Source organism: Anolis carolinensis, unplaced genomic scaffold (genome assembly GCF_035594765.1).
Source record: "Anolis carolinensis isolate JA03-04 unplaced genomic scaffold, rAnoCar3.1.pri scaffold_10, whole genome shotgun sequence".
Lineage (NCBI taxonomy): Eukaryota > Metazoa > Chordata > Lepidosauria > Squamata > Dactyloidae > Anolis > Anolis carolinensis.
In genome coordinates, this window is record NW_026943821.1 from 17,698,195 (window position 1) to 17,725,393 (window position 27,199).

Consider the following 27,199-nt stretch of genomic DNA (forward strand, 5'->3'; position numbering starts at 1 on the left):
GCTTTCCCACGCCTGCTGTAGACTCACATAATCCGGTTTAAAGCAGATAATCCGGAATCAGATTCTGGCCTATACAGGGTAGAGTAGATCCAACCTCGGTTAACTCTAAAGCAATTACACTCTTCCGCTTTTGAAAGGCTACGGTCTCCACCGAAGGACAAAACACCTCACTCCTCAAAGACGATAGAGAAGAGCGCGAGCCGGTAACGCTGTAGGGGGCGGGGCTTTCGGCGCGTCGCGCATGCGCGGAGCGTCCTTTTGTCCCCCTGAGCGAGCTGAGGCGATGTTGTCGGCGAGCAAGAAAGTGTCGGCGGCGGTGGTGGCGGAGGCGGCCCCGGCGGGAGGCGGCGGCGGCAGTGATGGCTCCCCCGAGGCGCCCCTCACGGCGCCCCCCACGGCCCCTGCCCCACCTCCGGTTCCTCCGGGCTCCCTGGGCGGCGCGGAGGCCTCGGAGCGCGCTCCCCGCAAGAAGGAGCCTCCTCGCGCCTCGCCGCCTGGGGCCCTCTCTGAAGCGGCGCCCGCTGGGCCTGCGACCGGGACGGGGCCTACTTTGGGCCCCGAGAGCGCTGGCATCGCCGAGACCCCCGAAGGCCGTCGGACCAGCCGCAGGAAGCGGGCCAAGGTCAGCAACCCCCCACACACAATAATAATACAGTAGAGTCTCACTTATCCAACATTCTGGATTATCCAACGCATTTTTGTAGTTAATGTTTTCAATGCATTGTGATATTTTGGTGCTAAATTCGTAAATACAGTAATTACAGTAGAGTCACTTATCCAACATAAACGGGCCGGCAGAACGTTGGATAAGTGAATACGTTGGATAACAAGGAGAGATTATGGAAAAGCCTATTAAACATCAAATTAGGTTATGATTTTACAAATTAAGCACCAAAACATCATGTTATACAACAAATTTGATACAAAAAGTAGTTCAGTATGCAGTAAGGTTATGTTGTAATTACTGTATTTACGAACTTAGCACCAAAATATCATGATATATTGAAAACATTGACTACAAAAATGCGTTGGATAATCCAGAACGTTGGATCACGAGTGTTGGATAAGTGAGACTCTACTGTACTACATAGCATTAATGTGTAATGAACTACTTTTTCTGTCAAATTTGTTGTATAACATGTTTTGGTGCTTAATTTGTAAAATCATAACCTGTTTTGATGTTTAATCTCTCCTTATTATTCGCTTATCCAACATTCTGCCGGCCCGTTTACGTTGGATAAGTAAGACTACTGTACATTTATTACCCGCTTCTCTACATTTTTTGAGGCAAAAAAAAATACACCTGGAGTGAAAACCTTTACCAATAGGCAGGCATGATTAGCTCAGCTCGAGACATCTGCGCTTATCCAATGTTCTGCCGGCCCGTTTATGTTGGACAAGTGAGACTCTACTGTAATAATAATTTTATTTTTGTATGCCACCTCCATCTCCCCAACGGGGACTCGGAGCGGCTCATATGGGGGCAAGCCCAATACAATCATATAATATCATAAAATCAACAGTTAAGACATCAAAGAATGCATTTAAAAAACAAATTAACCAGTCATGATTTAAAATAGACAAAATATTAAACAATCATCCCCCACAAGGCCCCACAAGGCTTCTGAAGACCGGCCACCCACCCAATGGGTTTACAGTGAACTCTGCCTGCAGCAAATACTTTAGCTTTAACTCCACCAAAATGGGAAATTAGTCTGGGATGCTGTGAGTTTTCCGGGCTGTATGGCCATGTTCCAGAAGCATTCTCTCCTTTCGTTTCGCCCACATTGATGGTAGGCATCCTCAGAGGTTGTGAGGTCTGTTAGAAAGGTGCGGCTGGCGAGACGAGAGACAGGGCTTTCTCAGTGGTGGCTCCTCGACTGTGGAACTCCCTCCCTAGTGACATTTGGCAGGCTCCATCCCTTTTGAGTTTTAGAAAGAAAGTAAAGACCTGGCTATGCGAGCAAGCATTCAAAGAATAAGTTTCGTTGGCTTCGACTCGGTCTGGACTAAGGTTTATGTACAATGTTTTGTGGATGAATGGCTCAAGTATTTTGTATTATTTTAAATCTTTATTTAATTGCTTATGTCTTATTCTTTTGTATTGTTGTGTATTGGCATTGAATTCTGCCAGTTTTGTAAGCCGCCCTGAGTCCCTTCAGGTGAGAAGAGCGGGATAGAAATAATGGAAATAAATAATAAATAAATAAATAAATAATAAACATCAGGAGGGAATGCTTCTGGGACATGGCCATACAGGCCGGACAACTCACAGCAACCCATTAAGAATCCTGGCTAAGCCCTTCCTTTGCTGCCCCCTCCTACAGACAGGCACAATTCCTTGTCTGCTAGAATGAGCATGGGCAATAGAAACATATTAAAGTGTGTAATTTGGGCCCCATCTGCACTGCCCATTTTATTTATTTATTTATTTATGTGTTTATTTACGTTCAGGGCAGCTTTACATAAAAAGGCATCTATTCAATGCCTTTATTCATTTATTTATTTACTACATTTACATCCTGCCCTTCTGACTCTGAAGGGGACTCAGAGCAGCTTACAAATTAAATTTACATACAATATTATATTATTAGCATAGCACAATACTGGCATTAAATTACTATATTTATTTACATTTATTTATTTACAGTATTTATATTCCGCCCTTCTCACCCCGAAGGGGACTCAGGGCGAATTACATTGTACACATAAAAGGCAAACATTCAGTGCCATATAACATAGAACAGAGACAGATGCAGGGGCAATTTAAACCTTTCTCCAGCTTCCAGCTTCTTGAGGGTATGCTTTTGATTCCGGCCACAGGGGGAGCAGCTGCTTCATCATCCACAGCGATGGCAACTTCCTCATTGCAATGGCGGCTGGATGATTTTTATGGTGTTATAAATTAGCCTTCCCACATATAAGTGGTACCTAAATTTCCTACTTGATAGATGCAACTATCTTTCAGGTTGCTTAGGTCAGCAACGAGCAGGGGCTATATTTTTTTATTTTTAATTGTCGGGTGCTCACCCCGACATGGGCTGGCCTCGAACTCATGACCTCTGGGTCAGAGTGATTTATTGCAGCTAACCAGCCTGCACCAGCACATATTGATATTGTGCTATAGCAATACGTTGTAATATTATTAGTAATATTACATGTAATATATAATATATAATTAATATTATGGGGAGCCCCGGTAGTTAAGTATGTTAAAGCACTAAGCTGCTGAACTTGCAGACCGAAAGGTCCCAGGTTCAAATCCCGGGAGCGGAGTGAGTGCCCGCTGTTAGCTCCAGCTTCTGCCAACCTAGCAGTTCGAAAACATGCCAATGTGAGTAGATTAATAGGTACTACTTTGGCGGGAAGGTAACGGCGCTCCATGCAGTCATGCCGGCCACATGACCTTGGAGGTGTCTATGGACAACGCCGGCTCTTCGGCTTAGAAATGGAGATGAGCACCAACCCCCAGAGTCAGACATGACTGGACTTAACCTCAGGGGAAACCTTTACCTTTACCTAATTAATATTATATTGTATGAATTAGTATTATATCATATTACAATATAATATTATCAATATTATACATATATACAATATATTATATTATTATATATCATTGTAAAATATATTGTGTATGTAGCATAGCATGTTACTGGGGGGAGCGGCCTCCAGCTGATGGCAAAGGAGACAAGATGGAACAGTCTTCCTGGATCACTCTTTGCTCTGGCACCAGAGTGTCAGCTGGAGATGGTGGGAAAGGCCTTCAGTTAATAGCAAAGCTGACAACAATACAGCGTTAAAAGACATTTAGCAAATCATAAAATTCAAGTAAAATGATTAAAACATTTAAAATCACAGTCATAATTAATCACATGATCCATAAGCATAAACCAGGCCATTCCTATAGTCATAACATATCAATCCATATCTGATTTATTTATTGCACAGGTTCTCTAAAGGCTTGCTCACAAAGCCACGTTTTTACTTTCTTGTGGAAGATCAAAAGGGAGGAGGCTGATCTAATGTCCCTGGGGAGGGAGTTCCAAAGCCAAGGGGCCACCACTGAGAAGGCCCTGTCTCTCGTCCCCACTAATCAGGCCTGCGAGGAAGGTGGGACCGAAAGCAGTTCAAAACTATCTTCAAGCTGCTGCAATTAAGCGTCATGGCCAGCAGGGTTTCAAACTGGCTCCAGAATTTCCTATATAATCACCTGCACGGCAAAAACCCCCCCAAAAAAACACTTTCTATCACTCTTAATTTAATTGCCATTTATTTCTATCACCCCTAACCTGTTTCTATCACTCTTAATTTCCCGAATCTTGCTTGCAGCATGGTTCATTGTACTACAATAATTTACTTGTTTAGTTTTGATTATGGTATCTTTGGGTGAATGTGCTTACAGGTTGAATATAGAGAAATGGATGAGAGCCTCGCTAACCTTTCTGAAGATGAATACTATTCTGAAGAAGAAAGAAATGCTAAAGCAGAGAAAGAAAAAAAACTACCTCCCCCGCCGCCGCCTCCTCCTCCCGAGGAAGAGAATGAAAGTGAGCCAGAAGAACCATCTGGTGAGTAGAGGGTCTTATCTCATTGGTTAGTTGGTTGTTCTCTGCCTGACACATGCATGCTTATTGTTATGGGCCCAACATACACCCCTTCCTACGTCCACCTTAGATTTTAAAAATAAAATAAAGGCTAGCGTGCCAGGGAGAACATTTCAGTAAAGAGCCATTCATGAGAAGTATGTAAGTCTGTATGATACTTTCCCTTCAGAGTCTTCAGAATTCTCTTAAACGCCCATAACAGCGTGATTGAACAAATGTGAATTTGTTTATTTATTTATTTATTTATTTTATATACCGCTCTTCTCCCCCAGGGGGACCCAGAGCAGTCTTACGCAATGGCAGAATTAAATGCCACCTATAATACAACATGTAGTAAAACCAAACATAAAACACAATTAAAAGAACTTACATTTAGCATGCTTTCAAACATCTAATCTTTCATTCTGTCTGTAGACTGTGGGATAAGATCCAGCAGTTGATTATTTATTTATTTATTTATTTACAGTATTTATATTCTGCCCTTCTCACCCCGAAGGGGATTCAGGACAGATCACATTACACATATAAGGAAAACATTCAGTGCCTTAACATGGAACAAAGACAGAGACAAACGCAGGCTCCGAGCTGGCCTCGAACTCATGACCTCTTGGTCAGAGTGATTTGTTGCAGCTGGCTGCTCACCCTTACTTTTTCTGCTATGCTTAGTGTTGTTGTCTCTTACCTTTCATTTTGTTTGTGATGCTTTGTATTTTTTACATTTTAGATATTTGTTTGCAGAGTTAGAAACTCTTGAACTTTTTTATTAAATGGGTTTCCTTCTTAATTATAGTCTAAAATTAAGTGCTCTTCTACACTTACCTAAAACCCAGGCTTTGTGTTTTGCTCTGATATGTTAATAAATTGATTCATAGTTGCCCTTAAAACATTATGTATGCCTATTTTTCCCATAAAAGTCTGACAAAGGGTTCCAACAAGAATGAAGCATTAGAAGATTGCAGAATGTGATGATTGAACTAGGTCCCAGAAGATGGCATCCCAACAAGATGCAATTTTCCCTACTAGTTGGTGAACTGCTAATCTGGAATCACAGACTGTAGTCTTCATGTCCCCCAAGTGACTTGAATTTGTGTAGCAAGGTCCCTAAGATCTCATCTTTCTTCCACAGGACAAGCAGGAGGACTTCAAGATGACAGTTCTGGAGGATATGGAGATTGCCAAGCATCAGGTGAGGATGGCATTTGAAGCTTGCTACCTAGTAGGAAGAGCCCCCCAAATCGGGGATTGATGCTTGCAAGTGAATGGGGGTGTTGGGTGGTCAGATCTTTTGCATAAAGTCCAGTAGAATTGTATGTGCCCATTAAAAAGGGAGTGATTACTTTGTCTCACAGTTGGATAACATAATGGGAAATTAAACTAATTCTTGAATTCTTTAGCCAGAATTGAACTAAACTCTCAGTTCTCTCACACATAAGTCCACTCCTTATAAATATGCATCACCTAATGTAGGTGGAAGTAATTGTTTTTGCCTCTATGAAACAACTAGGAATCATTCAATTTACCACACCATCCAGAAATGAACCAATAGATTCCAGACTACATTATGCCTACTCTTGTCTATAGTTATAGTAATTATCATACTAGGATGCATAGTTTAAAAAAAAAAAACGCATTGGAGACTAGTGGTGGAGGCACAAGGGCTTTTCAAAAGCTTTCAAAAAAAATTAAAAGGCTTATCCAACATCAAGAGTAACAAAAAGTACTTTGTCACTCTTGATTTATATTGTCCTGTTGTTGCTGGCTGCAGATTTTGTGGGATTTTAAATTAAACATTTAATATGATGTTTCTGTACATGCCCGCCTTCTTTCTTCACTTGTCATTTTCAAGACAATATCACATAAACATTTTAAAGTGGAGGCACCCACTTTCCTATCGTGTGGCTGCCTCCTGCAGATTCTGAAGTTTTAGTTTAGGGAAGCCGGGGAGCGCTCACTGAGAATTCCAAAGGCCTTGCCAAACTATTTATTTATTTATTTACAGCATTTATATTCACCCCGAAGGGGACTCAGGGCGGATCACATTACACATATAGGCAAACATTCAATGCCTTTTAACATAGAACAAAGACAGACAAACATAAAATAAAAACTACATTTTTATTCGGTTGATTTGCCTAACTACAGTCTGAAATTAGGTGTGTGAAATACATGTTCAGATTCCACCTTTTTCATTAAGTGGTTGTGCCTTGTAGCTGTCAATATATTTTAAAAACAGGGAGCATGGAAAATAGCACAGAAGGGAAGGAAGGCCGTTAAGTTTGCAGGAAGGCAACAGTCTGAAGTTAAATTATTTCTGCACTTCTTAGCAGAGCTGAAGGTGACTTTAGCAACATTTTAGATGCTTTTGCATACTTGTTACATATGTGTTCACTTTTTATAGGTGTGGAGGGAGCGGCTTTCCAGAGCAGACTTCCGCATGATCGGATGACCTCACAGGAAGCAGCTTGTTTTCCAGACATCATCAGTGGCCCACAACAAACTCAGAAGGTGTTTCTTTACATCAGAAACAGAACGGTATGTTAATCAGTGGGAGGACAATACATTTTCCCTTGTCTCAAGACAATATAATTGAGTTTTCTGGATTTAATGTTGACATCCATAAGAACAATGTAAAACTATAACTTTAAAAATTGCTCTCTGATAATACCTCAATTTTTTATATCTAAAACATTTTATGTGCTTATATCATTTAAATGCAGTTGCAGCTTTGGTTAGACAACCCAAAGATTCAGTTAACATTTGAAGCAACACTACAGCAGTTGGAATCTCCATATAATAGTAAGTGGCTGTTCTCTTATATGTAATTCTTTCCTTACTCTGCCATTTTGCTTCTTAATTAGGCTGACATTTGTGGTCAGAACACACTATCATGCGTTCAGAGACAATACTCTGTCTTCTCTTTCTGAAAGAGGATAACATTTTGCATCAAGATAAATTAGATTCTGTACATTTTATAAGAGCACCATATGCCACTCAGTCTCTTAATGGGTTAAATACTGGGGAAAAGAGCACTGTTTAAGGCAAAAGCCACTTGTTTCTGTGGGCCTTGTCCTTCAGTAAGGAATGTTATCTTAAAAGAACTTTGTCTATGCTCCAATATTTCTGGTCCCTTGAACCCCTCCCTTATTCTCATTCATTTACGGATCTGCTGCTCATAGAGGCAGATATATTTAACTCGAAATATCGAGTGCACCAAAAGGAACATGGATCTTTAGATTAAATGCACTGAAAGTATGTTAAAATCCCTTTTTTATTTTGTAGGTGATACTGTATTAGTTCACCGTGTGCATAGCTATCTGGAACGGCATGGCTTGATAAATTTTGGCATCTACAAAAGAGTGAAGCCTCTCCCAAGTAAGGAGTTCAGTTCTTTTCCTTTGAGTTAACAAATGTGTGATGACTTTTATTTGAACAATAAAGGCCCAGACTACACAGATCAGTGCTATGTACTAACAACAAACCACTGTTCCTCATGCCTTTCTGATTTAGCTAAGAAGACCGGCAAGGTGATCATTATTGGTTCTGGAGTCTCTGGTTTGGCTGCAGCTCGCCAACTACAGAGCTTTGGGATGGATGTCACACTTCTAGAAGCAAGGGTGAGTGTCTATGTGTCAAAATATGTAATTAAGTCCAGGAGTTGTTTGACTGTGATCACGTTTTTCCTAGCTTGTATGCTTACAAGTTTTCATCTTAATTGTTTCAGTCTTCTGATAAAATTATGTTATATAAAAAGCAAAACAAAATTTCTACTGAGCTAGAGATTGCTCTGGTGGCTTCAGGAAGTTTCTAGTGGATGCTGGTACATCTTCCCTTTGCAGACTAGTTGACTGCTGTATGTGTATTCCTCTGTAAATAGGTGTGCAGGAGAGCTCCTGTTCCATGTTTGTGAATGTTGTGGCCCACTATTTGATTGTAGTGTGTTTTATTGTGGGTGAGAGTTGACATTGTTTTGAAAACCTTTTCATGAGTTGTATAAGCAAGAAAATATGCAAATATTATATCAAACAAACAAATACAAGTGTTTGTTTCCCCTTGTGCGTTGTTTATATGCCTTTTCATTTCTCAACTGGGATGTCACTGGAAGAGAGAGTATAGTAATATGGTTAACAAAGAAAAAGTAGGATGTGGCAGTTTCATAAAACACTGCACTTTAAAATCAAATTCAAGAGCTCTCAATTTTTATAGGATCGTGTTGGGGGCAGAGTTGCTACTTTTCGCAAAGGAAATTATGTTGCCGATCTAGGAGCCATGGTAGTGACAGGACTTGGTAAGTGTTAATTTGAGATTACAGATAGTTTAAGTGGAAACACATTGTTCAGTAAGCCCTCTATTTTTGCAGACCTTAAGGAGGCAGGATTCCCCAGAAAGTTTGCCCATGCCTGTTCTAATTGTTCTTTCATTTGTTAGACAACATGTGTTTATTTCGCTACAAAATATTTTGCAGGAGGAAACCCAATGGCTGTGGTGAGCAAGCAAGTAAACATGGAATTAGCAAAAATAAAACAAAAATGTCCTCTTTATGAAGCCAATGGACAAGCGGTAAGTTTTAATTCTTTTTGACCTGTTTTTAAGGAAATAATTTGGATCAAAATGGCACACTGATTTGATATTTCCCCTGTTTAAAACTGACCCCCCCACATTAATCTTCTGTTACTCCTACCATGAGAAATAGGTAATTAAATGTATAACACCTCTCCTTTTGATGCTACTACTGTAGTTGTAGCCTCAGTTGGATGGTAATTAAAGCAGCAAAATAATTGTAAATGTTGCATTTTTAGTGTTTCCAAAAATTTTCATGCTCCCCCCAAAAAGTTCTGAATATTTTACATCTCAAGTCTGCTGAGGTTATTACAACATACCATTTCAGCTTTTCTGACATTCCTTTTCTCGTTGCATTTCTGAAATGTGATTCACCAGTATGAATATAAATGTTAGATAATTATGATGCCATTTGCATGGTTCAGAAAGAGCCAATGAGATCTAATGGAAAATGGACAAGCCAGAGCGTTCAGCATTCAAGTTACCATTTAGATACAAAAATAACAGGATGGCTTTTAGCCAGAGAGATAGGATTGGTAATTCTGTGATTTGGGTAACACACCCACCCACTCACCTTTCCTCATTCTGTTTGAAGATCATAAAGTACTTCTCTAATCTGAATGACCTTGTTGAGCTTTCATTCTTTTTCACATTGTAAACTTCATTGATACAATGTTCAGGTTCCAAAGGAAAAAGATGAAATGGTAGAGCAAGAGTTTAATCGTTTGCTGGAAGCCACTTCCTATTTGAGCCACCAACTGGATTTCAACATTCTCAATAACAAACCAGTCTCTCTGGGCCAAGCTCTGGAAGTTGTCATACAGTAGGTAGCTTTCAATTTCATAGAAAACTTAGGAAGCATCCTCCAGAAGTGTGTGTGTGCATGAGGGGGGATGCTTAGACTACAAAACTATTCACATTTAGCTTTTGTTTTGTTTTCTGTTCACATCTGTTATCAATTTGAACGCTGAGATGGCATAAGGCTTAAATGCTGCAGCAGTTTATAATCTTTCACTGTGGTACTCTTTCGTTATCTTGCACCTTGACGAGTCACAATATCAAATATCTTAAGAACAGGAAAGTGAAGTTTTCAGCAACATACGCTTCTTAAGCTAAGGCATGGAGAAGAACTGAGGAGGAGCCAGAGTTTTTAGTATAGATTGTAAATTAAAGTTTTATCTTGCTTGGGCAGTATTTGGAGTTTACCCATTTCCCCAATGATTCCTTCTTGGCATACTGAAGATCCACTTATTCTTTATCTCTCTTTAGCTCTGTTTCACCTCAATTTAAATATGAAATACTTCGTGAACACCAGAAATGTTCTGTTTGATGATATTTGATTGTCTTTATATTAAGGATTTTCAGTTTGAAAAGGATCTATGTAAAGATTAAGCAGAAATGGCAAAGGCTTTGTTATTTTCACTTAAGAGTGTTACAGTCTTTGGGGAGGTGTGAATAATTTTTCATGTTCTAGTGACATTTTTTCTGTACTTAGATTACAGGAGAAGCATGTGAAAGATGAACAGATTGAACACTGGAAGAAGATAGTAAAAACTCAAGAAGAACTTAAAGATCTTCTTAATAAGGTCAGTTGCTAATCTGGCGTGAAAACAGCATCTTTCCTTTCAGTTAAAACTGGAATTATTCCATATATTGGACTGAAAATTCCCACTGCACTGCTATTTAGGAAAGAGGCGGGGAACTAGTACAATATTGTAGGGGCTGGGTGCTAGCAGTGCAGAAGGGGGACAACCCATAGGCAGCATGTGGTTCCCAGCATGATTTATGCAACATCATTCTCCCATCCATCCCTTTCCCACATTAAAAAAATTGCTTTGCTACTGGTAGAGCCTTCAAAGTCCTACATGGTTTAAGTACAGGTTACCTGCAGGATTGCCTTCTCCCACATAATCCACCCCTTAGAACAGTGATGTTTTGAGTGATGCTCTTTTGCTATCCCATTTCATGGGTGTGTTTTCCTCCTTCTGTCCCCAATAGATGGTGAATTTAAAAGAGAAAATAAAGGAGCTCCACCAGCAATACAAGGAGGCATCTGAAGTGAAACCACCACGAGACATCACAGCGGAGTTCCTTGTGAAGAGTAAACATAGAGATCTTACTGCTCTCTGCAAGGTGTGGAGTGACACAAACACGGCTTTGTTTATTTTAATGTTTGATTATTAATTATTTCTTATTTGTTTTAATAATGCCTTCAGTAAATGTATATCGACACTCAAATACTTTGCCCAGCTATACCTGACTGGAAAGTGCAGCATCCCAACTTAAAGGTTCAATTGTGAAACATTGGCCACATGCTTACTCAAAGATTTCTTCAACATTGCCCTTCACTATTTCCCAGTAAATTTATGCATGTGTGAACCTCCTTGACAGGAATACGATGAGTTGGCAGAAACACAAGCAAAACTGGAAGAGAAGCTCCAGGAACTAGAAGCTAATCCTCCAAGGTAAAACTGTTAGCTTAACAATGAGAGCAGTTGGATATTTGTGTTAGCAGTTTTGTGCTTTTTGACATTCTTTTTGTATTTATAGATGTGGTGTACTATATAGAGTGAAGAACAAGGAAGTTATTCTTAAATTCTAGTTTGAGGGCTATGACTGGTATATTCACAGCTGGTCTACAAAACATGATTAAAGTGATCGCTAAATTGAAGAGACTAAGCTACATAATTATATTGAATTAAAAACCGTTGCTATCCATCAAGTGCAAATGTACACTGGTATCTCCTTAATGTTTGATTTGTTTATTTTTTGTAGTGATGTTTATTTATCATCAAGGGACAGACAGATTCTTGACTGGCATTTTGCAAACCTTGAGTTTGCAAATGCCACGCCTCTCTCTACTCTGTCACTGAAGCATTGGGACCAGGTAACTACTCAGTATTTCTCCAAACTGAAATTCAAATGAATTTATCTCAAAATATGTTTGAATCTTTCAACATGAAACTGTGGGAGATATCTGACTAGGATCTTCACTGTACAGAAATCAGAATTGTGTACCAGTGTAATATTCCAATTATATATATTTTTAAAAGCCTGACAATTGTATTTTGTATGATTTCGTGTTTACTAGTCACAGAACAAAATAAAGAATTGTATATGGAGGGCAACTAAAGTGATCAAAGCTATGGAGACCATACACCATTAGGAGCATCTTAAAGAGCTGGGTATTTTTAGCCTGCAGAAGAGAAGATTGAAAGGAGATATAATAGCCATGTATAAATATGTGAAAGGAAGTCACAAGGAAGAGGGAGCAGGCTTGTTTTTTGCTACCCTGGAAACTAGGATTCGGAACATTGGTTTCAAATTACAGGAAAGGAGATTCCATCTGAACATTAGGAAGACTTCCTGACTGTAAGAGCTGTTTAGCAGTGGAACTCTCTGCCTCAGAGTATGGTGAAAGCTCATTCCTTAGAGGTTTTTAAACAGAGGCTTAAAGTTAAAATACAATTGAAATATAGTACATTTTACCTTTTCTCCTTATCTATCTGGCATATTCCCTAGCACCACTAGGTATCACTAAATTGGGTGGCATTCCTTAAAGGTATACACTTCGTCTAATCTCGTACTGTGTATGTGATACTTTAGGTACAATCTAGGAATTCACCAAACAATCTGCATGTGTTCTGCATTAGCTTTTGTGTGTGGTATGCTTCCATGTATGAGCTCCCAGAGGTAGGACAGGCATGTTCGCTGAGTGGCCAGAAAGGGCAGGGCAGGCATTTTCTTGCTTACTTTTCCTTCCCACTCCCACATAAGGGGAACAGATCTCTCTGTGGGTAATGTTCTGATTAGCCCTCTTGTCCAAGGGCCTTCAGAGTTTGCTATATTGCATACAGTTCAAGATCTCTCAGTGTTCTGTCCCTATCTATAAATTGTACAGATGGAATGCTTTTCTTTTTGTAGACCAGACCTCTTCAACCTGCGGCTCTCCGGATGTTTTGGATCTCAGTTTTCAGAATTAATTACCATTAAACAAGCTGGCTAGGACCTCTGGGAGTTAGAGGCCCAAACACCTGGAGGGTGCAGGTTGAAGACGCCTGGTATAGTATAGATAGATGGAGTCCTGTTTGCAGTGAACACATACAGAGCAGCAGCAACCGTTTATTTCTCCTCTCTATGGGGATTTGATCCTATTTCCTATCCTTGGGAAAACTCAGTGTGTGGGCAAGTCATCAGAATGAGTTATAATACCTGCAGTTAGGGGATTTCAATGTATCCTCTCCTCCCTTTTAGGATGATGATTTTGAATTCACAGGCAGCCATCTGACTGTGAGAAATGGCTATTCGTGTGTGCCTGTAGCTTTAGCTGAAGGATTGGACATTAAACTAAACACAGCTGTTCGACAAGTTCGCTACACGGCATCAGGTAAGCAACATTTGCAGTTACTGCTGATTGGTTTGATTCAAAGCTGCATTTTAGTCACAGTTTGTGGGAAATACAACTTGCTGGTTCTCCTTCGTGGTCTCTAGAACTCACAGAAATGAGGTCTCCTGTCTGTATAGAGTATCATTTGGAACCTTCTAGAGCAGTGGTTCTCAATCTGTGGGTCCCCAGATGTTTTGGCCTTTAGCTCCCAGAAATCCTAACAGCTGGTAAACTGTTTAGCTGCAGGACAAGAACGATTCAATAAGACACTTCTTTCATTCAGAGAAACAGAACCAAATTTACATCTGTTCTTGGGATGTGAAAACTTTACTAAGCAAGCAGAGTGGCTGAGCAGTTCTGAGTGTTTTTGAAAAAAGGGTGATGAAGCCCTTTCTACTGTAGAAACGCTAATAGAGAGTATTATAAAATTGTGAACAGGAGAACTCAAATGCATCTATTATTCAAAGATTAAGAACCTCAACCTTTAAGTGGTTGTACTGGTTGATGGTATCCATTAGCTATTCTTCCATCCATATAAATTATCCAACAATAATAATTTTGCTTCCATAACATTCTCTTTCTCTCTATCCCATCCGTCCCTTCCAATTTTACCAGGATGTGAGGTGATAGCTGTCAACACTCGTTCCACCAGCCAGACATTTATTTATAAGTGTGACGCTGTTCTGTGTACTCTTCCATTGGGAGTACTGAAACAGCAGCCTCCTGCAGTACAGTTTGTTCCTCCTCTTCCGGAGTGGAAGACTTCTGCTGTGCAGAGAATGGGATTTGGAAACCTTAACAAGGTAACTTGGAATGGACTAAGATGTATGTCAGCAGAGGAACATATATGATAGCTACATCCTTGGCTTCTCCTGGAATGAATGGGAACTTTCTTTCTCAGCTTTATAGTATATGGCATAGCAGAGAATAAAATTAGTTGGGCATTCAATATGGGCCCTTCTGGAGTTTTGTGAGAAGGCCTGGAGATTGATCTTTCTTCTTAAAGGAATCCTCTGTTTTTCCTTTTCTCTTTCGAATGCTGTCTCATAGCTGAAAATGTAATGTAGAGCTGTAATGATCTTTGTCATATTCTTGTGTGTATATGTGCAATTCTTGTGGCTGAAATATTTTTTTAATTACATCATTTTTGGTTCATTTATATAACTTAAGTTTGGCAAATATATTGTCCCATAATGTGAAATGCTCCTTATAGCTACTTATTTTTCTCTTCTTTAGGTTGTGTTGTGTTTTGACCGTGTGTTCTGGGACCCAAGTGTTAATTTGTTTGGACACGTTGGCAGCACAACAGCCAGCAGAGGAGAGCTTTTCCTGTTTTGGAATCTTTACAAAGGTATTTACAGCAAAGCATACTCTGTTTTCACAGGAGCAGCAAGAAATTCCCTGAGGAGGCATTAAAACAGCACATCCTCTTTGAGCCCATATACATATTTATTCAACTTCCTTTCAAGTGTTTGTGTTCTGCACAAAGACGCTGTTAGAAATGTCAAAAAGCAGGAGGATTGGACATTCAAAATAGTTCTCTAATTCTTGAGAGAAAGAAACTTGTAGTTGTGTGTGTTCATGTTACAGTCGTATATCTGGTATCAAAGGTAGGATGCTGATTTCAACATTGATATCATGGCTTATAGGCTTTTTCCATTCATGATTCCTTTCCATCTGAGAAGCTTTTACGTGAACCCAGGTATATAAAATAAGTATAAGTATAAAAATCAAACATTTACTGATAATACATCGGCATTTGCAAGGCTTGCTACAAATGCTGATACTGCTTTTTATTTCAGTACAACTGATGTATGTCCTGCAGAGTCCATTGTAAATACTGCACATTTTTACTAACAATTTGTGTTAATGGGTGGTGTTCAGAAACCTTTTACTATTGCCAATCTTTTCATGACCCCAACATTGAGTGAAGGGACCCCCATTTGGAGTCAGAACCCTTAATTTAAGAAGCAATAGCATAGACTACATTGCAGACTCCTAGTACATGAGGCCATTTGTCTGGTATTAGGTCTGTTGACTTGTTTATGGATGTGATCAGAAAGCAGAATGCCACATATACTTGTGTTTAAGTTGGAATAAATTGATAAAAATCCAGGGTCACATTTAGGCAAAAGTCAGTGCTGGAAGAGAGACCCAGTGTGAAGACAATGACAAAAGGCAGAGATTGCAAGCTCTCACCCCATTACCTGGCCATTGCCCAAACTAGAGATAGAAAGATGGAGTTAAAACTCTTGCTTAGTATTGGCTAAACAAGCATGGCGTACTGATTGTATCTGCTGATGTCCCAGTAATGCTTTTTCCCCTCCTGCACAGCACCAATTCTTCTGGCCTTAGTGGCCGGTGAAGCAGCTGGAATTATGGAGAATATCAGTGATGATGTCATTGTTGGACGCTGTCTTGCTATTCTCAAGGGCATTTTTGGCAGCAGTGCTGTCCCTCAGGTATGATGTCCAATCCTTTATAGTTCCTCCTGGACAAGAAAACGATTTATCTAACTTTGTAGTATCATTGTCATGGTCCATATTGAGGTGGGGAATACGTGACCTCTACATTTTAGAATGAAACTTCTATAATCTTTAAGCCAGAGCTTTCCAAACTGCGTGTCATGACACTAGTATGTCGCCTGCAGTATTTTGGTGTGTCATGCAAACAAAACAAGAAATGACAAATATATTGGTAATGTATGTTATTATCTTGCAAGTCATATCTGATCAAACTTAAGCCATTGTCATTAAGAATTGCCTTTATTGAGCTGCGATGTCAAGTAATGCCTACTGCAATGTTAGAAAGAAGCTGTAATAAGCCAGAAAATAGGCTATATATTTGTAGCTATTGTCAGGTAGAAGACATTGTGCATTACATTCTAAATTATTCCCAGCATAATGACCCCGATACAGATTTCCGATCCACTTGCTGACACACTGAAGTGGGAACTTTCGGATACAATTTAAAATGTTTGTGCTTTGTCCCTTCATGTTTTGCCTTTAGCCCAAGGAAACAGTGGTATCTCGTTGGCGGGCTGATCCTTGGGCTCGAGGATCGTATTCCTATGTAGCAGCTGGATCTTCAGGAAATGACTATGACTTGATGGCTCAGCCAATCACTCCAGGACCAGCCATTCCAGGAGCCCCCCAGGTGAAAATAGGGGAAGCAGCAAAATGCCAGGAAGATGGCATTCTGAATTTTGGACTTGACTCTGCCAGTTCTTGCTACAAGCATTTCACTTATTATCATCCGAGATACAGGTTTCCTTTGTCACATTCTTATAGCTGCCAGGAGAGGACTATGCTCTTATAGACATCTATGAATCTTATAAAATATATTTTTCTATTTGTCTGTGGCAATTTGGCCTTTCAGTTGTTTAGATTCCTTGGCCTTAAGAACTTGACAGCCTTGTTTACATTAGTTGACACCAGCATGATATTGAATGCTGCTCAGACCATAGAAATGACCAGGTCCCTTCTCTGTGGACTCCCAGTCAATCTTAAGTAGAAAGAGCAACAGGGAATGTCTTCCTTTTTTTTTAGGGATTTCTCCAAATGTTATTAGAAGCATATGGATATAGTGTATATATTCGAGTCTAGTTCTTATGGTAAGATGTGATGATTGCTACCAACACAGGGAGGTGGGCAGCTTTGTCCCAGTGTACTTTGGGTGCAGTAATTCTACCAAAGTAGAGGCAGAAACTATTAGTATAAGCTTGTGTGAGCTTAGTAGCTTTTTTTAGGTTCATACTACAACTGCTGCAACTGCATCAAAGCAACTTAGTTACAGTGATTTGCAGTTCTCCAGGAGAGGAGTCTGCTTTTGCAAAGGTTCTGACAACCATGTTCAGGCTCCAGCTCATACTTAGGTTTGGGGAGCAGTCCTGAAAACATGAAAGCATTCCTTTTCTTGAATGTTTCTTGGTTCTGCAAGTGATTTGTAATTTTTACTAGGTTCAAAAGGGCCCTTTTAACATTACTAACGCATACTTTCTTTCCCCCCAGCCTATTCCTCGGCTGTTCTTTGCTGGAGAACACACAATCCGCAACTACCCCGCGACTGTTCATGGAGCTCTCCTGAGTGGATTGAGAGAAGCTGGACGCATTGCAGACCAGTTTCTTGGAGCGATGTATACTCTGCCTCGGCAAGCCACTCCAGTGGCAGCTGCGCAGCAGGCGCCGGCCATGTGAAGGTACAAAATGCTGGAAGTGGTGGAATGATTGGAAGAACAATGGAGCTGTGATTAAAAGCAAGTGGCCTGTTGGTCTTGTAGAAGGCAAAGGTAGGAGTCAGAAAGTTAGCCTTCCAAAGGCCTCCATCCTCTGAGAAGGCACTTGCTCACTGCCAGCCTAGCCCTGGTCTGCTGGAGAGGTACTTATGGTTCATGGAATAGACTCCTAGTTGTTCTTAATGGGAATTTATTCTGGTACAGATGTGGTTTGGGTCAGTTTCTTTCCAGACTTTAGAACTCCTGTAACTTAGCTACTTTGGTAACTAAAGTGAGATTGTTTCATGTAGATTTTGCTTTGGAAAGCAGAAATAAATGTTCTTTTTTTTTAAAAAAAATTAAAAACATATACAACTAAAGCATCAGGAATGTTCCTTTTTCCTTTACTGTGTGGTAGTGTGCAAATAGTTAGAAACCATACCTGGTATGAACCCACTCAGGACTTGGTGGTAGAGGGTGATAGGTTTATGGCCTCTGCCGAAGCGCTTGGAATGAATAGCTTGGAATGGGCATACTTGCTTTGAATCTGCATCACTTGAAGTTAAGCATTGGTTCTTGTCAAGCACCTAATATGGTGGCATTATTCTTAATGAATAGAGTTTGATCTGGGAAGTCAAAGGAATGATCAGACATATTTTGATTATAAATATTAAATAACATGCTATCAGAAACCAACACAAAAGGTAACTAAATTTGGTGCCATAATTAACTGGAGACATTTGTGTGCGTATCTCACTTGTGAAATTCTTTCTTGTTGGTTCAGAGAGTTATATCCTTCTTCCCACAAATGGTTGCGGTTGCTGAACTGTATTTATCATATTTTAATTGTATTTTAACCTAACCCACACAGTACTGTTTGTGTTTATATTTTTTGTAATCACTTTGTTATAAATGGGAACCAAAATGTGTGGTTGCCAGCCACCTTGAATCCCCATAGTGAGAAAGACAGGGTATAAAGAAAGTTAATAAATAAATGTGCCTATGTTGCTCTGATATTGAAAGCCTCGTGGGCCATATAAAATGCTGTGGTTAGATTTGGCCCACGGACCTTGCGTTTGACATGTGTGGATTGTATAAAATTCAACAGGGTTTTTTTCCTCATAGAAATCCTACATGTTTCGAGCTCAAAGTAATCCACACATTATAATACCATACAAATCATTTTATTATGTACTGTAGAACAGACAATATTAGTCAGAAGATAACATGCAGACAAACATTTGCGTTTAAACATAGCATGCAGACTTTTTGTTTTGTGTGATGGGTAGGTGAAGCCCCACCTGCTGTTAAGTGCCCAGGCAACTTTGGGAGGTGAAAGGGCAGGGCTTTTCCCCCAAGTGAACATGCTAGCACCACCGTGCTTCTTCCTCTGGAGCCGGGGTGGAGTGATGGGGACAGTGCTGGTCAGTTGCTGGGCTTGAGATGGCTGGCAAACAAGGACCTTGGGACAACAACACCTTGCTAAATTGCACTTGTTCTTTCTGAACCTGAAAACGAGGGAAGACAGGGCAGAAGGTGTTCATCTGCCTGTAGTACACAATGTCAGGATTTGGCAGTCCCTTTCACCCAATCTTAATATTAGCGAATAGAAAAAATATATTTTCATCTCTTAAAAATACATTCCACACAATCTGAAGGATTCTCAAGTGTTTATAATTGGCCGGAAGACTGTCCCTCCTCCCTTGTGCAGGCATGGAAGGCACACTGCTTCCCACAACCACTAAAGGGGTCAACAAGTCCTTTGGTCTCTAGCCAAGAGGAAAGAAAATGAGGAGGAAAGATGGCCCATGCACAACAGCACCTTGCACCCCTTTTCTCTCTTTGGAAATCATATTGGGACTTCATTTGAAGCAGCAAAGTATTTTATGGTCTTCCACTGGCGCTAAGGGTGGGAGATGTGGCATCATGGAAGCCTTTTTGCATGTCCCTTTCCTATTGTATATCATTTGAAGCAGGTGCACCAGTTCAAAGCCTGGGAGGCAATATCCTGCTCCTGCATACATGTGGGTTCCTTCTGGCTAACCCTATGGCTAAAACCCTATATTCTTGGCACATAGACAACAATTTATCACAGAAAGCCAGATACTTAACTCTTAGTGGCATGTGGATGTACAAAGCTGCCTTATGTACTCACATCGAGTCGAGGACTATCTACTTAGTGGCAGCAGCTGTCTCAAAGTCTCATGAACCTGGGATCTTCTGCATAACAAAGCGCTACTGCTTTGTGAGTGCTTTTCCCTGGCTCTGGAGAGCAGCTGCAGTTTGGGTTTTGTTATGAAGAAGGGGAGGCTGCATTGTGCAGGCTGTACATGAGGGCAATTCTTCTGACCTCCAGATGGAATAAGTTGTAATTTACGTTTCTTGACAGGGAAAAAATTAACACATGCAGCATATATAATTAGAACACTGGATTTCTTTTCTTCTTTTTACTCACAAATTCCCAGCATAGAGTCCCTGGATGATTTCAGGATCTTTATGCTGATGAGTTACCTTTAAAAACAGAAATGAACTTGCCAAATTGTTGGCAAATATTTACAGATTTTTTAAAAAATGTGCAACTTGAGCTAAACGATTTTCCATTTCCTGAAATTGTCACTGTCTGTTCAATAATACAATCAGCTCCTATTGCACTCAAGGTTATGGTTTCTAGATCTTCTAACTATCTTCTGATTTTTACGGGGCCAGATAACCCCAAACTATACTATAATGGATATTTACATTCATTATACCATGTGAAATGTAAGACTATCAACAGATCCTGAGGACATGGCATCAAATAGTGTGGGAAGCTGTGGGAGGGTTCTTCCTCTGGAGATTGAACAACTGGCTAAATAAGACAATGCGAGCAGAATTACTTTTGTGGAGTCCTGATTTTTTTTCTGAACTTTGCAGTGGGTCTTGGAATTGAGTGCTTCCTGGATCAAACTGGGCCAAAAGTTAATAGAATAAAAGCTCTCAAACAAGCTGTAAGGAAAAGTTACTCACTGCCCCTCTTCCGAGATGCATAAATATATTTTGATATCAAGGTTCAAGAAATAGACATGTGATATGTTTTTCTGAGACTTAGTTTTTATATTGGTCTGTGGAAAGAAAAGATTGTTTTTTCCTGCAACAAAGTCAATTGCCCTTGTAGCTAAGATTTGAATCCCTTACTTTGGGATGAGTGGGAAATGCATTTTACTTTGCCCTACCAACAAGGTCCTGGAAGAAGTAGTGACCATAGATGGATGAAGATGTTTATAAGGGGGTGTTATTCAATTTGTTGCATAATATGGTAATTTTTCAATTCCAATGAGAGCTACCAATGTAGCTGTAAAAAATGAGCTGTTTGTCGAGATGGGTATGTCATTTTGGGTGCTGATTGTCATATTTATTAAAAGAAGAAAAATCATTTGGGCTTTCTTCCTGCTCCTACTAGAGCAGGAGTGGAGACTTTTGGCCTAGTAGCTATTTTTGCCTGCAACTTTCTGAGAGTTGAATCCAAAATTTCTAGAGGGCTACCACTGGGTTCCATGTCCATGTACTAGAAAATCACAGACAGTTGGGATTATGGAAATTGTACTTCAACACACCTTGAAAGCCCAAAATTTGAAGAAGACGTTTTAAGTCTTCAAGATGATGTTTTGCTGCACACCGCCCCCCCCCCCCCTCCCAGCAGTGAAGAATGTGAAGACCTGCATTCCAACAGCTAGCTGGCTACAATTCTTGCCCATGTTCAAAGGCCAGGCTGTGGAGTATTTGGCCTTCTAGATCGGAGCTTTCCAAAGCATATGCCGGCACACCTTACTGTATTGGCTGCAGCATATGTGCTGCGTGAACATAACAAGAAATGACAAAAATCTTGGAAATGTATGCTATTGTATTACAAATTGCATATTTTAAAGAATATACAGTAGAATCTTGCTTATCCAACCTTCAATTATCCAATAGAGTCTGCCTCCCACCCAGATCCACAGCTGTTTCTCTAGGCAGCAAGGACTGAACTTTTTACAGATTTAACTTCCAACAATGTTATTACTGTAAGTTCATTTTATGCAATTCTATCTTTATTTGTAGTCAATTTGTTAGTAGCCAATGCTTTTGTAGTCAATGTTTTCAATACATTGCGATGTTTTGGTGCTAAATTCGTAAATACAGTAATTACTACACGACGTTACTGTGTACTGAATTGCTTTTTCTGTTGATTTGTTGTAAAACAATATGTTTTGATACTTAATTTGAAAAATCATAACATAATTTGACATTAAATAGGCTTTTCCTTAATCCCTCCTTACTATCAAACATTTTTGCTTATCCAACGTTCTGCCGGCCTGTTTATGTTGGATAAGTGAGACTACTGTACATGAAATATTTCCATTATATGTTGTGTCCCCATACATTTTGTTATTACAATTTATATATGTGCCCATATTTCTTATATGGGGCTGGTTTCCTCTGGATTGCTAGTAAAACTGAATTACTGTGTCACAAAATGAAGCATGCCTACAATTTATGTCACCAACAAGAAACATTTGGAAAGCTCTGCTCTAGATACAATTCACAGAAGCCCCTGCCAGCTTGGCTAATGGTAATGAGTTGTGGAGCTATAGTTCAATGGCATTTAGGTTCCCCGTTGTTCTAAGAGCACAATGAAAATGGCTGAAATTTCACCACGCTGAGAAGGGAAATGGTGTGGGGTGGTACTATTTAAGGCAGCAGTCTTACTAATCAAGTTCCAAGGGAACTCATTTCCATATAAATATGTTTCAGAAAGGTGCTAACAAATATGTTGCTCTGCATCGGCTGCTTCACCTTGCAGAAAATGGCAGGCATTGATAGCCCAGCCAAAGGAGTGGCTTGGATAGCAGCATCGCACACACCCCAAGGGTGGTTGGCTTGCATTTTCAAGTAGGGTGAGATCCAACTTCCAATGAGAAGAATGAAACTGTTTTGTGTTATGTGACAGCTAAAGTGCTTTCTTAAATCGAGTGGAATGGCTTTTAAAACATGTTTAGCATGCAAACACACACGTATATACAACTACTTCAGGTAAATTCTCAAGCCCTTGTTGACCAGTGAATGGATGCCGTTAGTACATACAGGTTTTGTGCATGACAAATGGCTGCTCCAAGTTAGTTATTGCTGAGAGGGAATGAAGGCTATGTAAACACTCTATTAATGGAACCAGTCTGATTAGTCAAGTGACGTCACTCTCAAGTCAACGGAATCAGTGTGACCTTGGGATAGGCATGGTTGCAGTTTGTGGATATAACACAATTACATCATCAAGTGAATATAAGACTCTACATCTCGAGACTTCAACAGTGGTGGATGTGAATGAGATGAGCAGTACTTGATATAATCTAATTAACAGCTAAGCAGGCTATTGCACAGGTCAGGTGTGGTCTTGTCCAGTGCCCAGCAATGCATTACACACGTATGTGTAAATATGGGAAATTCTTGTAGAATTTAATTTTTAAAAGCACAAAGTCTTTTTCATGTTTTGAAAGGCCTAAAGCATGCCACCTCCCTCACTATGAGGTAATATGTGACAATAGTCAATTTTATTTGCCAAACAGGATACCTGGACATTTTGCACCTCAGCTTAGTAGAAGGGTTATGTTTGAGACCCTGCCTACTTGGTATTATACTAACACTTTCAACAGCTAGATGAATAAAAGGTATTGCCTGTGTCCTCTGCCTCATATATTCAAAACAATCAGGAACATTTATACTTCTTTAAAAAAAACTACATAAAATAAGTATATGAGGGAGAGAACAGAATCTAGTTAAGTTTTATAAAGATTCAACATATTAAAAGGCAAAGAAATAAATACTGGCATTGTTCCATCTTTTAAAAAAATCCCAGAAAGTCAACAATTGTATTGGCTTTGCAAGAGAGTTGTGAGCCAAACTAATCTCTATAGTTCTGCAAAACACACCCAGAGGGTTGGAGAAAGCTCTGCTTTTTCAACTAAAAATTGAAAGAATGTTTAGTCTTGATTCCTTTTCCTCAAAGTGCAATTAAACTCCCCCCAGTATTGAGAGGTTGAGGCACATCTTAATTTAGATGCAACAATGCTGCCTTTTCGGGCCTTGCCATCAGTCCACCCCTCAAGCAAGTGGCAGGCAAGCCAGGCTGGTGGGCTGGAAGGAAAACTGTTGATGCATGATTTGTTGTGTGTAAGAACAAGTAAGTAAGAATTTGTTGTGTGTAAGAACAAGTAAGAACTGTGGTTTTGACTAAACTTGATCATGTGCACAGGAGAATGCAGTTGGTCAAGATGGGATATTAATTGGGATTTCAAGATGAGCTTTGAGCTAAACAAAACCCTAATAAATCACAAACACAGATCCCCAAACCTGTTTGCTTACCAGCACTAATATCTGGGCAAGGAAGGATGCAGTTGCAAGGAAGAACTGAGAGAATTACTCCAGTTCCCACTTAATGATTCTCCCACTTCTCAAGTAAACATTCACCCCATGTTTGTTCTCAGCTGTACTGGGCAAAATGGGCATGTGTGCAAGCATACGTGAGGACTGGGGTTAAGCATCTATCCCTGTCTGCATATCTATTTCTGCAAATCTCCTGGACACAACACCATGATCTGACTGACCTGCATCTCCTTGCAGGATGAATGGCTTCAGTCTTGAAGGGCCCTTTTGACACACACATATTAATTGCTTGGGGATGGTGAATGGGATCACATGCATGAACGGACGTGTCTTCTTACTGCCTCCCATAATCTACAGCTAGTGCTTTTGGTGCCATTACTTTGCACTGGTTTGCTCTTCTGATATTTTGGACTCCATCTCTGACCACTGACCACTGGCTGGGACAATCAGAAATGTAGCCCGTAACAATTGTAGAATACTAGCTTGGGGAAAACTGGCTGACAATTTCAGAATGGTATGCACGTATTAACAGAGCTCATCCTAAAAGGGAGATGGCAGACAGTTCTGGGCCAAACCTTAATGCCTAGCAGTAGCAACTTGGAGGAAGTAGGGAGGAGATTATGAAAACTTACAGTTCAGCAGCATCTAAGAATTATACTCCAAGCACATGGAGGAAGACTTAGAGCAGATATGTGGAGATGCACAGCGGAGTGTGCTGATTTCAGTATGGAAGGAGGACACTGTATCTCTGGAAGAATCTCCACTGGTCCCTTTGCTCAAGCAAGTGAAGAGTGAGGTAGCAGAAATGTTTAAAAAAGTGTCCCTTCCCACCCCATGAATGTGTTGAACTACTGTACACAGGAGACTCTTCTTGCTCAACTTTCCAGCCAGTTCTGCCAAAATTTCCCAGTAGCAGTCCCAGTGAGGGGAAAGAGGGCCAGCATTAAGACCTCATGTGATTAGTTCAAATAATGCATTGAGGGGAGCTCTCTCAGCAAGAGCTCCTTCTTGGCCTTGTGCAACAGTGTGTAGTGATAAGTCCCATAAGGATGTAGTGATAAGGCTTTTTGCACTGCCTGATCCGTTGCAACTAGAGGCTGTATCTTGTTAGACTTGCCCAAGGAATGAAGCAACATTCATGAGGACTTCAGAGTGAAAGAAGGTAGGTGCACTGACCATCCTCAGCAAAGGAGTTGTGATGACAAGGGTTTGTTTAGGTTATTGCTTAAGAACTGGGGAGAAAGTTTTTCACAAGGGCCAAGTCATTGCAGGTGAGGAGCTGAGGGCAGAGGAGACAGGGTTGTTGTGAAGCAATGGCCTCCTCTTTCCAAACGCTCCCTTGCAGAGCTGCAGCCAAGCCAGTGCTTGGAGCACCAGACTACGGGGCATCTAGGTTCAGTGCAAACTGTACTCTCTGAAGCTGTAACAGCAAAAATCCACAGTGAGTGATGGAGACTCTTAGTAGTCTGATTCATGGCTTTCGTGTAAATTCTGGCCTCTTAAGGATCCTGAAGGTCAAGATGCAACTCAGCGAGGTCTCCACTTGTAGTGGTTACTAAAACACAAAAAGCTCTTTGCTTTCCCAGGAAATGTTTAAGCAGACAATGAAGATTTTAGCAATCTGTCCCATGTTTCCCAGCTGTCTCTTAAGATGCGGTCCTGCAGGTTCAAGCTTTAAGACAATTGAGTGGGATTCCCCTGAGCAACAATGCTGTGGCCTACTCCATGGTGAATGAAAATGCAAAGCCAGTCTTAAAATAAAATTTTAAAATCTGCCCAAGGTTAAGGGAAAGGGCAAGGCCTTGAGCACAGAACGGTTGAAGGACAGGCACCAGATGGGTCCCGGTGGTTGATAGCGGCATGGAAGACCAGAGCAAGGAGAGGGATGAAGTTCAGCTTCTGGAGGTCATGTACTGGGACAGGAAACACTGAAGTGGAGAAAGAAAAAATATGTTTTATCAAGTGCTGGACTTGTGGGAAACTATTCATTGCTACCCTTTTTGATGCCTTTCTCCCTTTCCTGCTATTAACCTAGTGGCTGATGGTTCAGCTTCTTCCTGGCTGAGGTCTAAAAGAGGGAACAATTTCTTTGTCATTGATGTTCACATGCTGCTGCAGCTGAAGCAAGAACAGAGGAAGCTTTCCATTATCCATGAAAACCAGAGGGCTTGGGTCACCGGATGTTCCTTAAGAACACCTGCTCTTCCCAACCAAAGCATTCCCAGTTGTGTTGAATTCCAACTTCCATCACTTCATCATCCAGATTGTAAGTGGTTGCTCTGAGTTTGCAGGCACGAACAATAATGACATGACACAATTTTCTCCCAAAAGAGAAAAGAAATCAGGTCCTACTAAACTAGAACTAGAAATTCCCTGCTTGTGGAAAAGAGCAAATGGCTAAATGATACGATTATTTATATGGGTGGTATAACTCTATTCTACACTTCCTCAAAAGAGTTCAGAGCAATAGGAGTGTGTCTACAGGGAAAGAAGGAAACTATGGATTTATCAACCTGTAGTTGCATCCACCTCTTTTATCTTAACAACAATCATCGAAAGTAGATCAGGATCACAGTATGTGACCAATCCAAGGTCACTTGGCAACTTTCATGGATCAATAAGGTTTGAAACTCGGGTTTTCCTAGTCTGGGAATCTAACCACAACAATTGTTTGTCTCTTTGCCTATCTACATCTATCTAATATCACGCCTTTCATGTGGCAAAGGAATCAAAGTAGTTATGTGGTCAGTGGGGTTACATGCACCAGGGGGTTGCTGTTATGATATACACCTGGGGATTACTTCAAACAGATGATTTGCAATGGCATGTGTGTCTATCACTAAAATCAACAAAAGTCCCTTGACAATTGGTGAGTAGCGACAGGGGCAGAACTTTGAAATCTGGAAGTCCAGAGCCATGGAGTGGCCCATGAGCCATGGATATGGAATCAATTGTTCCAGCTTACAGCCAAGACTCTACCTTTGGGAGACAATCCTACTTGCCGATGAGAGATCACCTATGATGGTGATGACAGACATA

The 27,199-nt window shown here is 40.4% G+C and overlaps 2 protein-coding genes across 4 annotated transcripts in view; one reads left to right on the forward strand and one right to left on the reverse strand.

Moving 5' to 3' along the window:
• The first annotated feature begins 226 nt into the window (after positions 1-226).
• On the forward strand, positions 227-18,144 carry kdm1a (lysine demethylase 1A). The gene is made up of 20 exons (XM_008117110.3): positions 227-622; positions 4,406-4,571; positions 5,734-5,793; positions 7,006-7,139; positions 7,325-7,403; positions 7,887-7,979; positions 8,115-8,221; positions 8,811-8,892; positions 9,070-9,164; positions 9,845-9,987; positions 10,660-10,750; positions 11,163-11,297; positions 11,556-11,629; positions 11,940-12,051; positions 13,419-13,551; positions 14,167-14,354; positions 14,788-14,902; positions 15,886-16,013; positions 16,561-16,707; positions 17,562-18,144. Exons 1-20 carry the CDS (start codon positions 242-244, stop codon positions 17,745-17,747), a joined length of 2,649 nt encoding a protein of 882 aa, XP_008115317.2. The 5' UTR covers positions 227-241; the 3' UTR covers positions 17,748-18,144.
• A 788-nt stretch (positions 18,145-18,932) lies between these two features.
• luzp1 (leucine zipper protein 1) overlaps positions 18,933-27,199 on the reverse strand; it is a 37,101-nt gene continuing 28,834 nt past the window's right edge. For all 3 annotated transcript variants that reach the window (XM_008117087.3, XM_003224957.4, XM_008117086.3), the window contains exon 4: positions 18,933-26,088. The gene's annotated coding sequence lies outside the window, so the exon portion shown is untranslated. The remainder of the gene's footprint in view (positions 26,089-27,199) is intronic.

Bases quoted from the DNA above. Each gene is read 5' to 3' on its own strand.
- kdm1a (XM_008117110.3), top strand. From the start codon at position 242: ATGCGCGGAGCGTCCTTTTGTCCCCCTGAGCGAGCTGAGGCGATGTTG. The intron at 9,988-10,659 runs GTAGGTAGCTTT...TTCTGTACTTAG, and splicing joins GCTCTGGAAGTTGTCATACA to ATTACAGGAGAAGCATGTGA. The intron at 11,630-11,939 runs GTAAAACTGTTA...TATTTTTTGTAG, and splicing joins CTAGAAGCTAATCCTCCAAG to TGATGTTTATTTATCATCAA.